Consider the following 16,836-nt stretch of genomic DNA (forward strand, 5'->3'; position numbering starts at 1 on the left):
TGGGCGGGAATTAGGATTGCGACATAGCTAGCCTCACCGCGAGTCCACTGCACAGAACTAGCTCGAATTTACATAGATCAGCATGCCTCTGGCTCCCAAGTGCTGGGATTTAAAGGCCTGTCCCACCACTGCCTGGCTATTTTTGTATTGCATTTATTCAATGTGTAGTGTAACCTGACAGCGTTAGCTCTTGCCCTCCATTATGTATGTCCCAGACCATTCGAACAAGTTACCATGCCTGCCTGCTAGGGTGCTGTCATCATCGATAAAGGGCTCAGAATTTTATAGCCTCACCTCTCCAGCGCTGGCATAAGCAATTAGTGTAACAGTTGTATCGTTTGTTTGTTTGTTGTTTTGTTTTGTTTTAACAAGGCAAGGTTTGTGCCATTATGAGCCCAGGCTGGCCTTGAAGTTTTCCATTTTCTTGCCTTAGCCTCCCATAGTAGAGAGTATTTCTTGTGTTTTTGTTTAAAACAGGGTCTCATGTAGCCTAGCCTCAAACTTGCTATGTAGCCCAGAATGACCTTGAACTAGGATTAGAACATGTACCACCATGCTTGAATTTCCAAAGAGATAAAAGGTAATGTTAGGGTCTGGAGAGATAGCTCAGTGGTTTAGAGCATTTGCTGCTTTTATAGAGGGCCTGGGTTTGGCTTCCAAAACCAATATGGGCTTCACAGCCACCTGTAGCTGCAGTTTTAGAGGTTCTGACAGCCTTTTCTAATCTCCCTGAGTACCAGGCATGCATGAGATGTACATGCATACAGGCAGGCACCTACACGTGCACAAAATAAAAATATAACCTACCAAAAAATGTGAAAAGCCAGGCATGATGGTACTTCTTTAATCCCAGCACTTAGGAGTTGGAAGATCTCAGTGTCAACTTCAGCCACACAGTAGATTTGAAGCTAGTCTGGGCTACAAGAGACCCTATTTCTCTCTCCACCCCAGAAAAACCCAGATAGCCAGACTGTACACACTTTTATTCTCAGCACTCTGGAGCAAAGGCCAATCTCTGCAAATCTGTGGCCAGACTGGTCTACATAGTGAGACCCTGACTCCAAAAGGGAGTGCGTGGGGTGTGCAACCCTGGAGACAAGGGAGTGTGTGGGGTGTGCAACCCTGGAGACAAGGGAGTGTGTGGGGTGTGCAACCCTGGAGACAAGGGAGTGTGTGGGGTGTGCAACCCTGGACACAAGTGGGAATGCCAATACTGTGAGGGTGAGATTCAGGCCTCAGATGTCCTAGGCATACATTGCACCACTGAGCTCTATGCCCAGCCTTGAAAGTGTTTTGTCAGGTGTGTGCCGGGTGTGGGGAGGCTAAGGCTAAAGGATTCTGAATTCTATACTATGCTGGGTAGCAAGACCCTGTCTCAAAAGCAAACAAAAAGAACCCTAGCACACACACATATGCTGGACTGGCATGCATAGAGTTTGTATCACATGCCTAAGGTCTTGGGTTAGCTCCAAGAAACACACACTGTTCTTTCCACTACTTTGATTAATAGCAATGAATAGAGCATTGTACAGAAGCTATTTTCTTTTTCTTTCTTTTTTTTTTTTCCCAGACAGGGTTTCTCTGTGTAGCCCTGGTTGTCTTGGAACTCACTCTGTAGACCAGGCTGGCAGAGAACTCAGAAATCCGCCTGCCTCTGCCTCCCAGGTGCTGGGATTAAAGGCATGTGCCACCACTGCTCGGCTTGTTTCTTAAGTCAAAATTGCTGTTCAAAGTAATGTCCAGATGGGAAAACTGAGGTTCTGAGAAAGTAGGAACTGTCCTAAGTTGTTAGAAGGAGCAGTGCACACATATGATCCCAGCTACTGGGGAAGCTAAGAATATGAGGATGCCTTGAGCCCAGGAGTTCAAGACCTGCCTAGACAAAAGAAGACCCTATGTCAAAATGAAAAAGAATGGCCCTGGAACTGCAAAATGGCTCAATGGGCAAAGCACTTAACCTGTACAGTCACGGTGGCCTGAGTCTGACCCAAGTTTTTTTTTCTTTTAAAGATTTATTATTATAAATGAGTACACTGTAGCTGTCTTCAGATACACCAGAAGAGGGCATCAGATTTCATTATGGGTGGTTGTGAGCCACCATGTGGTTGCTGGAATTTGAACTCATGACCTTCGGAAGAGCAGTTGGTGCTCTTACCCACTGAGCCATCTCACCAGCCCCCTAACCCAAGTTTTAATCCATGGTAAAGGTAGGAGAGAATCCACTCATAAAGCTGACCTCTGACCTCCACACGTGTACCATTACATGCCTACCCTACCTCCACATCACACACATACTAAATAAATGTAAAACTAGGCTCAAAATCAAATACAACTAGGATTCAGTCTTAGGCTGTCTGATCCAGTCTATCATAACTGCCAAAGTAGTGGCCAACCCTTAGGAAACAAACTAAAGAGAACTGTCACAAGCTCAAGGCTAGCCAGGGTGATATAGAAAGGCTTTCTAAACAATACAAAGGGAACCTACCAAACCCAGAAAACAAAGCTAAGCTGCTTAAGCCCATGATTTTTTCTACTGCTGCAGGGACTCTGTGTGGCCGGCCCCAGCTGGCCTGGACTTCAGAGATCTCCCTGCCTCTGCGACTTAAGTGCTAAATGCACCACCATGCCTGGCTTGTGTGACTTTCTTTAAACAATCTCATGGGAGCAATTTACTGAAGGGCCCCAAATAACATAAGCATAGTAATATAACCTTTCACCTGACAACCTCAAAAGGGAGGAAATGTTAAAACAAAAGATCTTTTCTCCTGCTTATCTGACACTGAATACAGCGCGATACCAACCTATCCTGACTAGTCCAAGGCTATCTACCTTCTGGTTTGAGTGTTTTAAAACATATTATCACGTGTGCATGTGCCTGTGCGTGTATGTAGGTAAGAAGCCAACTTGAGGGAGACCTTTCACTGTGTGGCCCTAAGGGATGAAACTCTGGTCATACAGCTGGAAGTGATGTACCTGCTGAGTCATCTCACAGGCACTCAGCAGCAGCCCCGTGAGAACTATGTACTGAGGTCCACTTGAAGACTCTGACTCTCCTGTCTATCTCAGAAGTGCTGAGTCACAGGTATGGGAGGAGGGTCGTTCCATTCCTGCTTAACTGAGCTGTTTTGCATGTCTTGCTCCAGGATGCATTTGCAGTTCAATCATATTTTTTATTAGATATTCTCTTTATTTATATTTCAAATGATGTCTCCATTCCAAGTTTCCCCTCAGTCATAATTTTTGTTTTGAGGTAAGGTCTTAACTAAGTAGCCCACACCTAGCCCAGCCTGTCCTGGAACTTGCTCTTTAGTGAAGACTGCTCCTAATTTGTGATCCTCTTGCCTCAATTTCTTGTTTAGCAGTGTATGCCACCACACCCAGCTTCAGTGGGCCTTTTGAAGGGGCTCTCCAGAAGGCAACTAGTATACAGCTTAGTAATTGTATTTGCCCTAAGTATCAACACAATGAACTTCTGGAATGAGCTTTACTTTCCCAGATGTCACAGGCCCCACCCACTACAAGTGTTATGGAGCCAACCAGACAGGAAGACCACAGGCAGGGAACTAGAACTCAGGAGGTTCTTAGACATTTGTCACCTGAGGGCTAAGTGTGATGACACATGCCTTTAATCCCAGACTCAGGAGACAGAAGCAGGAGGATCTTAGTGAGTTTGAGGCCAGCCAGAGCTACACAATGACATCCTGTCTCAAACACAAAAAGAGAAAATACCTGGGAAGTCTCCATAAAGTATTTTTCAATCCTCATGTTATTATTATACTCTTTTATTTATAGGCTCTGGGAGCAAGGACCCAAGCACAGCCTGGTACCCTTGAATAGAGAATAAAGCAGCTATTGTCCACAGAGAGGTTGCTGAGGTGCCCTTCCTCATTGGTGTGGAAGAATCTATACTGCTGGTCAGCAGGAGGGACAGCAGGCTGGCAGAAGGAGGAGGCAGGAAAAGCAAATTCCCTTCTTGAGTCCCAAGTCCTTGGAACTGTGGTCATCTCTGCTATCATATCTTTCTCAGGCCCATGTGCTTCAGAGGCCCAGGGTCAGAGGCTTTCCCAGGAGCTGCTTAATTAAGTTCCCCTCCTGGAGTGCATCAGCAGGTCCCGCTGCAGACCAGCCTCCAGGCTGGGGGTCAGTCTGGCCGTAGGAGGGTCAGTCAGCAGAGTCAACTTGTTGAAAACCCCTCGGCCAAAGTAGTCCGCAATCACAGAGAAGCTGTCATTTGAGCACTTGAGCTAGAAGGAAACAAAGAATCAGACCTATAGTGCTTACTTGCTAATTGAAAAGGGAACAAATCCTCTGGCACTCTAAGGACCCTGTGGCACACTGATGGTGGCGTGTGTGTGTGTGTGTGTGTGTGTGTGTGTGTGTGTGTGTTTGTGTGTGTGTGTGTGTTCATGTTTATGCATGTACCAATGAAGGCCAGAAGAGGGCATTAGATACCATGGAGCTAAATCAGGCAATTGTGAGTCTCCTGATTCTGGTGCTGGGAAATTCAGATCCTCAATTCCTACTCTCTGAACTACTGAGCGTTCTCCAGGCCACCCTGTCTCCCACCCTTTTTAACCTGCTCATTCCCACCTGATGCTGGAACTGATCGTGGAGATCTCGTTTCTGTTCCTGGGCCCGGATCATATCCATCACCTTCCGGTTCTCAGGGAGGCAGGTGGGGCAGTCAGCATCACTTTCTGAGTAACTCTCAAAGCAGTGTTGGTGGAAGGAGTGGCCACAAAGGAAGTGGACGGAAGGCAGCTCCAAGGCACTGTTACAGATGCTGCACTTGGTCTTCTGGAAAATCTTTGGACTACAGTAGGAGACAGAAACAGTGCAAAGAGTGAGGACAGGGACAAGCGCCCAGTAGAGAGGAAAGGAAACAGAATGTACAAGGTCCCTACTGAGGTCACAGAGACCCTGCCTGTTCTTCCCACCCTAAGGGAGTCAAACAGTATAAAAGCTCCAACCTGGAACGAAGTTTTCTAAGTACAAGTCATCCGGGACGATAAACTGTGCCCTCTTCCAGGTTTCAAACTGCTACCAAATCCTTTAAAGGAGCCTTTCCTGCCCACAAAATTGTGGCAGACACTTGCAATAAGGGGAAGGAGATACAGATCTAATTTACTGGCAGAGTGTTTACTTAGTAGTAAGTCAAACTCAATCTTCAGTATCGCGCACTCACACTCCACCCCACCCCCAGACAAACACACACACTATTTTGTTCTCCCTTTGTTATTATTATTTTTTTAAGATTTTTAATATCTGGCTTTATTTTTATTTTATGCATTTGGGGGAGGGGGGTTGAGACAGGGTTTCTCTGTGTATCCCTGGCTGTCCTGGAACTCACTCTGTAGACCAGGCTGGCCTCGAACTCAGAAATCTGCCTGCCTCTGCCTCCCAAGTGCTGGGATTAAAGGCGTGCGCCACCACAGCCAAGCTATTTTATGCATTTTATATGAGTGTTTTCTATATATATATGTATACCACAGGAGGTCAGGGAAGGATGCTGGATCCTTTGGAGCTGAAATATTTTTTTTTAATCTTACTATAAATAAACACACTGCAGCTGTCTTCAGATATACCAGAAGAGGGTGTCAGATCTCATTATGAAATGATTGTGAGCCACCATGTGGTTGCTGGGATTTGAACTCGGGACCTTTGGAAGAATAGTCAGTTCTCTTACTCACTGAGCCATCTCACCAGCACCTGAAATTTTTTTATTATTTTTACTGGCAGATTTATTATTTACTTTCTGCATATGAGTACACTGTCCCTGTCTTCAGACACATCAGAAGAGGGCATCAGATCCCATCACAGATGGTTGTGAGCCACCATGTGGTTGCTGGGAATTGACTCAGGACTTCTGGAAAAGTAGTTAGTGCTCTTAAACCTCTGAGCAATCTCTCCAGCTGGAACTGAAGTTATAAATGGTTGTGAGCCACACCATATGAGTGCTGTGAATCAAACCCAGGTCCTCTGCAAGAACAACAAGCTTGCCGGGTGGTGGTGGCGCACGCCTTTAATCCCAGCACTTGGGAGGCAGAGGCAGGAGGATTTCTGAGTTCGAGGCCAGCCTGGTCTACAGAATGAGTTCCAGGACAGCCAGGGCTACACAGAGAAACCCTGTCTCAGGAAAAAAAAAAAAAAGAACAGCAAGCTTTTAACCATTAAGCCATCTTCTAGCCCCTTCCTGCCACTTTTTTTTTCTTTTTATCGGCTTGTTTTTCAAGACAGGGTTTCTCTGTGTACCTCTGAGTTCCTGGAACTCAGACTGTAGACCACGCTGGGCTCAAACTCTGAAATCTGCCTGCCTCTGCCTGCCAAGTGCTAGGATTAAAGGCATGTGCCACTAAGTGGCAGGAAGATAAGCGGGGGTGGAGGGGTGGTGGTGGAGTGGTGGTGTACGCCTTTAATCCCAGCACTTGGGAGGCAGAGGCAGGCGGATTTCTGAGTTCAAGGCCAGCGTGGTCTACAGTCTTGAGTTCCAGGACAGCCAGGGCTACACAAAGAAACCCTGTCTCGAAAAAACCAAAAAAAAAAAAAAAGATTTCTTTTTTCAGTTGTGTGAGCATGAGTTCCAGTGGAGTTAGACATGGTTGAGTATTTGACATAAGTGCTGGGAATCACTCAGCAAGAATAGGACATGCTCTTCATCACTGAGCAATCTCTCTAGTCCCCTTCTCTTTCTCCATTTATTTTCTTCTCAGAATTTACAACTATCTCAAACACTGTAGCCATCAACCTATTTGTTTTCTGTATTTCTTTTATATGTATGTATGTATGTATGTACGTATGTGCCTGAATGTGTGTGTATGTGTGTGTGCACCACTAGAGTGTGGATGCCTCCAGAGGTGAGAAGACACTCCTGGAGCTGGAGTTACAGGCAGCTGTGAGCCACCTGGTATGGGTTCTGGGAACTGAACCCAGGTCCTCTGCAAGCACAGCAAGCACTCTTAACTGCTGAGCCATCTCTATAGCCCCAAGTCTGCCTATTTAAAATGTTTAATCTATGTCTCAAGGACATCAGGTCCAGGAAGGTAGGGCTACTGTCTATGTTGGCTGCTCTTCTCAAGGACCTGGGTTCAATTTCCAGCACCCACATGGTACCTGTATGTAACTCCAATTCTAGAATCTAATATCCTCACTCAGTCATACATGCAGGAAAAACAAAACGCCAATGCACATAAAGTAAAATGAAAATGGCAAAATAAAAACAAAAACAAGCCTAGTAGAACAGGCCTATAACCATAGCTTTGGAAAGGCTGGGGAAGTGGAATCAGCTGTCCCTGACCAGCCTGGCCTACACAGACCTGCAAGAGGAGGCTGGGTACCTCAGCAGAGATGACAGTGCCTGCTGTGCTTAGCCTGACAGCTGAGCCTGAGCCCTGGACCCCATGTGGAAAAGTGGGATGCAGTAGTGCCACCTGGTGGCTCAGGTATGCAGCATGGCAGAAATAGGAAAGACCATACCTCAACTAGGCAAGAATTACTAAAAGCAGTCCTCTGACTTCCACATGACCCTGTGGCATACAGGCAGCCACACTTGCACACAGAAAACAAAAATAGTTGTTTTTAAAGGAGTGCTGAAGGTACAGCTTAGTAGCTTTGTGCTTGCCTAGCACTTAGCATCTCTGGGTTCAATCTCCAGAACTGCAAACAAATAAAAACTTTGGCAGTAGTGGCACACGCCTTTAATCCCAGCACTTAGGAGGCAGAGGCAGGCGGATTTCTGAGTTCAAGGCCAGCCTGGTCTATAGAGTGAGTTCCAGAACAGCCAAGGCTATACAGAGAAACCCTGTCTCGAAAACAAACAAACAAAAAAAAAAAACTTTGAAACATACATTATCCACTTTCTGTGTTTTCTAAGATCAAATTTTATTTCAGTGGGCGGTGCTGGTGCATGCCTTTAATCCTAACACTTGGGAGGCAGAGGCAGGCAGATTTCTGAGTTCAAGGCCAGCCTGGTCTACAGAGTGAGTTCCAGGACAGCCAGGGCTATACAGAGAAACCCTGTCTTGAAAAAACAAAAAAACAAAAAACAAAAAAACAAAAAATTTTATTTTAGAACACCTACACAACTTAGCTGTTCTAAAACTTAGCTGAACTTAGCTGCTCAGAAAAGATAAATATTGTGTATGAAGAGAAGTACTGGACATAAAATAACCTCTTCCTGGGCTGGAGAGATGGCTCAGTGGTTAAGAGCACTGGCTCTTCTTCCAGAGGTCTTGAGTTCAATTCCCAGCAACCACACGGTGGCTCACAGCCATCTGTAACAGAATCCGATGCCCTCCTCTGGCATGTCCAAGGAGAACCACAATGTACTTACACACATAGAATAAATAAATCTTAAAAAACAAAAAGAAAGAAAGAAAACCTCCCAGGACCATTAAATAATGATGTATGGGGCTGGAAAGATGGTTCTCCAGCTAAGAGCACATGCCCTTGCAGTGGATCTGAGTTCAGTTCCTAGCACACGTGGAGTTGGGAGGTGGGGCTCAGAACTGCCTGTAAGTCTAACACCCGGGGATCTGATGCCTCTGTCATCTGCAGGAACCTGCATTCAAGTACAAATGCTTGTACAAAGACAAATACATATACACATCATTTAAACACAAACAAACAAACAAACAAACAAACAAACAAGGGTGTGATAGGGCTAAAGAGATTGAACACTGGTCAAGCATACATATTCCTTTTGAAGAGAACCTGAGTTTATTTTTGAGCTTCTACATTAAGGGGCTTACACCTGCCTGTAACTCCAGTTTCAGGAGACTCAATATCTCTCTGGCCTCTTATACAAGCATCACCACACGCATGCACACGTGTACACAGACATTAAAATCTTTAAAAATCTAATCCCAGCACTCAGGGGGCAGAAGAATGTATATCTCTGTGTTAGGCCAGTCCGGTCTACACAGGGAGTTTTAGGACAGCTATGGCTATATAGACAGACCCTGTCTCAAACAGAAAACAAAACAAAAACAGGAGGCTATCTAATTATTCATTTTTTTTGAATTCACTAAAACATCTCCAGAGGTCTGGAGGTGTATAGTTTCAGTGGTAGAGTGGGTGCCTCACATGTACAGGAGGCCCGAGCGCCTCTCAACCTTCCTAATGCTATCTATGACTCTTTAATCCAGGTCAGGTTGTGGTGACCTCAACCATAACATTATTTTTGTTGCTAATTTGTAACTGTAATTTTGTTTCTGTTATGAGTCGTAACGTAAATATCTGATACACAAAATATCTTATGACCCCAAAGGGGTCACGATCCACAGGTTGAAAACTAATTCCTGAGATTAATCCTTGATGAAGGGAAAAGGGGAGAAAGGGAGAAGGAAAGGGAAGAAACAAAGTGGGAGCTCCAACACATCTCACAAATCCTCTGAGAAAGCATACAGCAGCACACTATGACAGCCAAAGTCAGCCCTTGCCCCACTGACACATCCCAGCATGGCTACCTCGCCTTGAGCTCTTGGATTTCCTGGCGGATGCGAGTGGTCTCCTCTCTGTACCGCCGCACCCGAAGCTCATCCTGTGCAATCTGCTGGCTCTGTTTCTGCAGTTTTTGGACCAGGTAATCGCGGATGATGGACAGGGTAGCTGTGGAGTTGTGGGCCAGGGTCTGGACCACTGAAATTGGGGACCAAGAAGAAAGAATGAAACAAGCAGCAGCAGCAGCAGCCATGCAGAGCCTTTAGCTGTGGCAGCCTGTCCTTACACATACCTAGAAGAGGTGGCATAAGGCTCTTGTTCTCAATGTGCCTAAGCACAGCTGCCACATACTCCTTGCAGTCTTCCTCCTTGCGGGCAAAGTAACTGAGGGCCTGCTCCCACAGGGAGGGCTCCTGCTCCCCATGGCGCTCACACACGGCAATCACCTGCCGGTACTGCTCGTGCTGCATGTGGTAATGCATGATCTGCTGGAACCTGGGGCCAGGAACAGGGCACACCTCATGGCTTGTCCTACAAAGATCCCCCAAATCTTCCTTTCCCCTGAGGGTCCCCCAAACTCACAGCTTCCCCTGCTCATAGAGGTAAAGGACCCCATCCTGGAAGTCATGCATCTGGCATAGGACCAATGCTTTGTCAAACACATCACAGAATCGGCCACTCTTTAGCAGGGAGATGGCCTCTGCATGAAGTTTCTCCTTGGCCTACAGAGAAAGTGGTTGGGCTGTTAGTCATCAGATGGCACAAGGTCTTTTGCACAAGGCAGATCAAATGTCCCTCTCAATCCAATTTCCCATCAGTAAAACACATTTGGCCCTAGAGGCAAGGGACTACGTTCAACATCAGCGATTCTCAACCTGTGGGTACTAATCCCTTAAGAAAACCTCTATCTCCAAAAATACTGACATTAAAATGCATAACAGTAGCAAAATCACAGTTATAAAGTACCAAGGAAAATAGTTTCATGACTGGGGTCAGCACAACATGAAGAACTGTACTAAAGGGTCGCAGCATTAGGAAAGTTGAGAACCACCGCTCTAAATAAATCAACAAAAGTCAGCCACAAAGCTGGAGAGCAGGCACAAAAGGAACTAGCTTTTCTTTATTCACTGCTACGGAAGGACCCAAGGCCTCACACACGCTAGACCAGGGACTGCCAACTCTCTTCTTTCCAGCACCTCCCCATGGCTCTGGTCAGTGTTACCTGTGGATCCTTCTCATGGGCCCAGTTCTGCAGCCGCAGCTCCAAGAGCGTGTCATAGATGCCCTGCGGCGAGTCTGGCTGCACTTCACTCATGTGCTCCAGAAAGGCTTTCAGCTCTCTTGGGTTGTTTGCAAAGATGGGGATGAACTCCTCAGAGTTGGCCTAGGACAGAGCGAAAAAGACAGGACAGTGGCTAAGTAAGGTGGCTCAGGGGGTACCCTAAGGTAACCCCTGCTACTCAAACTGTCTCCCAGTTCTCACCCGGTAGTTTGGAGCCTCCCGATCGCCTCGGCCTTCCAGACTGGGTCGATAGTCAGTACAGAGGCCTTTCAGCAACTGGGTTGTCTGCTCTGGTATGTGGTGCATGAGGATCTTACCATAGCGTTTCATGTTACTCTCTGCCTGCTCAAAAGGCAGCTTACCAATATACCGAAGGGCTTCCTGATAGTTCTGTGGAGAGGTGAAAGGTGAAGCAGTGCCCCTGTCTCACCCACCAAGATGTATTTTTATTATTTGAAGTGTGTCTTTAAAGTGGCATTCTGCCCAAAGCAAGACCCTCACCCACCTTAATGTCCTCCAGCTGGATCTTCAAGTACCACTCATGGTGTGCATGATTCTCAGCCAGATAGAGGGCATGGGAGTAGTAGCCAGCCTGCCGGAGGACCTTGATGGCTGTCTCCACATCAAAGTGGACTTCACTCTCGCTCTTTGTCTGCCAATAAGACATTAAACAGAATCAACTGCATGGACTGGCTACAGAAGAGAGAACAGACATCTGACATTACAGCACGTCCCTAAAGAGCAATTACATCCTGGCTTTAAAAACATGCCAGCTAGCCTCTTGCAACTCCTGCTTGAAGACCCAAGGCTTTCCTCTGTCTCTATCGTTAGGAAGACATTTCTAGGGACTCAGGGCTTCCTTAATGGCACTTCTTGGACTTCAGAGCCATGGAATGTTCTAGACAGTAGGAGCAGCTACTCTTCTTAGAGGAGAGAGCACTGGTTCCTAAGCTGGCCCTCTGCTTTCCTACGTCATGCTGAAGAACAGCAAGTCTGAGTAAAGCCACTTCAAGCTTAGTGAAGCCTACCAGCAATCATTCCATCCAACACCACCCTTCACCTTGATAAATTCCTCCAACTTCGAGCTGTCCTTGAGCTTGGTATAGCAGTTCAGAAGCAGGGTGGTATGATCAGCATTAGCCAGAGATTGCCGATGCAGGGTTTGTAGGTAGGCAGTCAAGTTATGGATGCGCTGGGCATCCAGAAACTTACGGATCACATAGGATGGCTCCAACTTTCCAATGGTTCTAGGGAAATATCGTTAGGATTAGAGTACTTTGTCAAGTCTACTGTACAAGGATCACTATAGACTTGTTAGTGTATTCTGCGTCTAACAAAGTCAATGTGGTGTCACTAAACTTACTATAAACCACACTGTGCGAGGCTCCACAACACTGATTCTTTTGTTTTTGTTATTTCTGAAGCAAGGTCTCATTATGTAGTGAAGACTCGCTTGAGAAACTTATCTGGGCTGGCCTTGAACTCACAGAGATCCGCCTGCCTCTGCCTCTGCCTCTGTCTCCCAAGTACTAGAATTAAAGTTTTGTGATGCTATACCAGGTCTTGTGTTTTAAGATTTGACTGTATACTACATACTAGTCTTAAAGTCACAATCCTGCTTCAGTCCTGGGACTCAGGCACTATCACATCAGCAGTTCTCCTTGAACTGGCAGCACCAGTTTCCACAGGAAAAGTGAACACTTCCTGGTGAAATACAACACCCCCCCGACCTTGTCCTCCCCTTTGGCATGGGTTTCAGAAATCTAGCTGCCTGTTCTGCATCCAGAGCTACATCTCACAGCACATCCAGCCTCACCGGATATACTGCTGAACAGCCCCATCATGGTTGCCCTTGCTGTAGAGATGGTCTCCATACTGCATGAAGATTTGAGCCAACCCATCACTGTCCAGATGCTGACTCTTAGCCAGGTTAATTGCCATCTCAAATAGATTCTTCTTAAATAGCATCTAGAAGAAGAGAGATTTGAACATTGGTAGAAATAGTCCTGAGAGTATACCCTCTCCAAAAGTACCCATAATAGACACAGTAGACAGTCCTGGAGTTATAATCTGCCTACAGTCTAGAAAAAGACCTCAGGATAACCCCAAGACCAATACCAACATCAATCGCCTCACCGACAGGTTTCTATAAACAAGGAGGGTTGGCCTACTTCCCAGCCATTACTTCCCTCTATAGTCACATCTTAGTCCCTAAGGAAACTGAGGAAGGCTGTGTATAACCCAAAGGAAAGAGAAGTCACTGGGCCCAGATGACCTAAGAAACCCATTCCTGGAGCTAGTTCTAGATGTTTGTGCCAGCTCTGAGAACCTGGTGGCCTTGCCTCCAGTTTGGTCTGTGTGTCCTTCTCCTGCAATGCGTGGACCCGCCCATCCCGCGTCAGCACGTACAGGGAGCCCCACTCAGCGAGCACATCCACTACATCCTCAAAAACAGCGCTGTAGGCTATGAACTTGTTGCACAGGTCATAGATGTTGAGAATTTGCTTGTCAGAGTTCTGTGAGTCTCTGCTGGTAAACTCTGACCTGCACAGGAAAGAAAAGCACCCACTATTTATATCACCCCTGTCTCAGTTCCCTATGGTTCCTTCCCATGACAACTTTGGTGCTGCCCCATTCCAGTTAGAACAAATCACCTCATTGGCCCCTCCAGCAGCTCATCTCATACATGCAGAATTGTGCTGACAGCTGTGGAAAAGAACACATAATCCTGGTCTTACCCTTTAGTATCCTATCATTAATCCTAGCCAACAGAGTAGAAATTAAACATTCAGGTGTCCATTCACTCAACAAAAAATTGCCCAACGCCTGATAAGTTAGACAATGTGCTGAGTGAAAACAATCCAATGGGGCTGGGAGAGGGCTCTGGTGGTAAAGAGCTTGCTTTACAAGCTCTAGGATCTAGTTCAATCCTTAGAACCCACATTTAAAACAAAAGCAAACATCAAACAACTCCAGTTCAGGGGTTGGACAGATGGCGCAGCAGTTAAGTGCACTCAGTACTCTTTCAGAGGACCCCAATTCAGTTCACAGCACCCACACCAGGTGACTCACAACCACCTATAAGGGACTGGATGCCTCTGTCCTTCAGAGCACCTGCACTTGTGTGTATAAAATCCATAAACATAATTAAAGATAAAAAAATTAAAATAGGTGCAACGATATATACTTGGCCAGGGAAGTGGGAACAGGCAGATCCTGGGGTCTCACTGGTTGCTGACCTGCAGGCCAGCCTAGTCTACCTGGTAAAGTCCAGTCCAATCAGACTGTCTCCAAAACAAACCAAGTGCATAATGCCTAAGGTTGTCCTCTAGCCTCCACACATGTGGCCATACATGCACCTGCACACACATGAACATTATACACACACAAAACAGAGAGTGCTCTCACTATGCAAAAGGCCCACCAGTCTCTTTGTAGTGCTCTGGAAAATTCCAAACAAGAAAACCCATGCCATATACTTCGTAGCATCTTGTAGTTCCTCTGACACTCAATCCTTTCTCAGTCTACCTAACTTACTTTTACCAAATAGTAAAAATATCCAATCCTAGGTCAGATTCCCTGAAACATTTTATATCCACACACAGTATTTTTACAACAAATGTTTAAAACAAAACTCCATTTTCTTGGATGGGGAGATGGCTCAGTGGTTAAGAGCAGTTAAAAGCACTGTTCTTCCAGAGGTCTTGAGTTCAATTCCCAGCAACCTCATGGTGGCTCATGACCATTTAGAAGTGATCTGATGCCTCCTTCTGGCATGCAGGTATACATGCAGATAGAGTACTCATACACTAAATAAATAAATTTTAAAAAACAAATACATTTTCCAGTAAAAATAGCTAACTAAGGATGCTGGAGAGATGGCTCAGTGGTTAAGAGTACTGACTGCTCTTCCAGAGGTTCTATGTTCAATTCCCGACAACCACATGGTGGTCAACCATCTGTAATTGGGTCCAATGCCCTCTTCTGGTATGTCTGAAGACAGCCACAATGTACTCACATATATAAAAAGTCTTACTTGGGAGAAACCTTCCGGTCACGGGAGACAATGACAAGGTAGCCTCTAAACCAGTGAGCAATGAGCTTATGGCCCTCAAAGGCAAAGCAGGGCCCACGTTCATCTGGCTGGTAAAGGTAGACACACTCATCTCCAGCAACAATGAACTGCAGGTCCTGAGAAGGGTCGCTCAAGGCTGAACAGCGCAGGCCACAACCATGGGTGTCCAACTCCACACGAGGGTAGTCCTTTCCAGAAACTATGTAAGACTGCCAAAGGTAAGAAAAAGTTAGCAGTCTTCCTTTGAAGAGGCAGCTCCTAAGTCTTCATACAGACATTCCCATTTCCCTCCTGACTCTCACTGTTTTTCCACTTTGCATTTCTATCTCTCCTCGGCAACTTGCCTTCTCCATCAATATCACCTAGCCATTAGATGAATGTACTGGGGGTCATATTTTCTTTCTTTTTATACTATCAGAAGCTATCAGCAGAATCCTGCAAGTGAAGAACCGCATCGGTTCTTTGCTGGTTATCAAAAATGTGTTCCTAGGTTGGGGAGGCAGCTACCACCAAAGTGACCATAGTAAACAGGAGGTTCGGGCTTGATTCTTGATGCCAAACACTTTCCAAAGGCAGCTCACAACCACCTGTAACTCCAGGAACTACCAGGAACCAGAGAGCTAAAGCTCTACGTCTAACTGTGTGTAATAAGCTAGAATCACATAATCTATTACAAGCAGAGAGTTATTTTCCTAAGTCTACCTCTTAGTCTCCTACATGAAGAAATGAAATATTAAATTGGGCAAATGATTCAAAGCTCTATAATAAAAACTTTAAGACTCTTCAACCTCTCCTGTTGGTTCCCCTTGAGTATGACCTTGATCATACCTGAACATTTTCAGTTGTCACAACAAACAGGTGAGTGGTCTTTCCTGCTTGGCGAAAGGCCAGTCCAGTAACTGGATAGTTGCCTTTGTGCAAAATCTGGGTCTTGCTGTGCCGGTCCCGGGTAATATCTCCCTTGTTCAGAGTAACACTGCCATCCGTGAAACCTGAAAAACAGAAAACAGTGACCAGCACATATAAACTGCAAAGACCACTTCAAAGAAAATGTATTTAAAAATCTAGGAATGGAGGCTGGAGAAGAGGCTCAGTGGTTAAGAGCACTGGTTGCTTTTCGGAGAACCCAGATTCAATTCCTAGGACCCATATGGCAGCTCACAATTATCTGTTATTCCAGTTCTGGGGAACCTAATGCCATCATGTAGGCATACATATAAGCAAAATACCAATGTACATAAAATAAAAATAAATCATTAAAAAAAAAAAATCTGTGTTTTTCCCCCTTTCAGCATACCAATGGCCATAAAGTTGAGATTCTCATGGACCGTCAAACAAGACACGACAGTTGGCTCTGTCCCTGGGATGGCAGGAAAAATCCGGGTGCAGAGTGGATTGCCACCGTCTCTCTTTTCCAGGTTCCAGATCTTTACCTGGAGACAGCCCACAGACACATGAGAGTTAGCTTCTCTCCAACCAAAAACCATTCTTTGGCTTCTGGATTTTTCTTTTCTGGGACTTACCAAAGGGTTGATACCCTCTTCGTCCTCACCAACTGATGCCAGAATATTGTGCTGCTTCAACTGATATAAGTGTGTCACCCGTAGTTTGTAGGCCTGGAACCCTGTAAGCTGTAGAGAACGTGGCAAGAACCAGATCTGGCCTTCCATATGTGCAAGGTAGTCAAGGCGCCTCTTTTCCAAGGAGTGACATGTCCCTCCCCTACTCATCTGCAGCTGTACCTTCAATGCTTTAACAGTGCGACGGGGATTTAAAATATCTTAGGAGAAGCCAAGGCTGGAGACACAGCACACAACTGACACTTAGCACACACAAGGGCCTGGGTTAGTATCTAGCACCATATATAACTGGGTACAGTGGCACAGTGGCACAAGTTTATAATCTTAGAACTCCAGAGGTAAAGGTAAGAGTGTTAGAAGTCATCCTTGGCTATATATGAGCTAAATGAGATCTTGTGTTAAAAATTAAAAAAAGAGTGCTCGCTTCGGCAGCACATATACTAAAAAAAAAAAAAAAAAAA

At 45.7% G+C, this 16,836-nt stretch overlaps 1 protein-coding gene across 3 annotated transcripts in view; it reads right to left on the reverse strand.

The window, feature by feature from the left end:
* Nucleotides 1–3,761: 3,761 nt before the first annotated feature.
* The window catches only part of Vps11 (VPS11 core subunit of CORVET and HOPS complexes), a 15,111-nt gene continuing 2,036 nt past the window's right edge, over nt 3,762–16,836 (reverse strand). Inside the window, exons 2-16 of one of the 3 annotated variants that reach the window (XM_031344356.1) lie at nt 16,319–16,467; nt 16,093–16,228; nt 15,624–15,787; nt 14,757–15,004; nt 13,063–13,264; nt 12,537–12,688; nt 11,781–11,967; nt 11,226–11,372; nt 10,922–11,110; nt 10,661–10,822; nt 10,021–10,160; nt 9,731–9,933; nt 9,465–9,636; nt 4,591–4,813; nt 3,762–4,244 (exon numbers count right to left, since the gene is read on the reverse strand). In XM_031344356.1, coding sequence (XP_031200216.1) covers nt 4,080–4,244; nt 4,591–4,813; nt 9,465–9,636; nt 9,731–9,933; nt 10,021–10,160; nt 10,661–10,822; nt 10,922–11,110; nt 11,226–11,372; nt 11,781–11,967; nt 12,537–12,688; nt 13,063–13,264; nt 14,757–15,004; nt 15,624–15,787; nt 16,093–16,228; nt 16,319–16,467 — 2,639 coding nt within the window. In that variant the 3' untranslated portion in view covers nt 3,762–4,079. Of the gene's footprint in view, nt 4,245–4,590; nt 4,814–9,464; nt 9,637–9,730; nt 9,934–10,020; nt 10,161–10,660; nt 10,823–10,921; nt 11,111–11,225; nt 11,373–11,780; nt 11,968–12,536; nt 12,689–13,049; nt 13,265–13,374; nt 13,427–14,756; nt 15,005–15,623; nt 15,788–16,092; nt 16,229–16,318; nt 16,468–16,836 lie in introns of those variants that run through there. The other 2 variants (XM_031344357.1, XM_031344358.1) reach the window with 2 other exon arrangements.

Source organism: Mastomys coucha, unplaced genomic scaffold (genome assembly GCF_008632895.1).
Source record: "Mastomys coucha isolate ucsf_1 unplaced genomic scaffold, UCSF_Mcou_1 pScaffold23, whole genome shotgun sequence".
Taxonomy (NCBI): domain Eukaryota; kingdom Metazoa; phylum Chordata; class Mammalia; order Rodentia; family Muridae; genus Mastomys; species Mastomys coucha.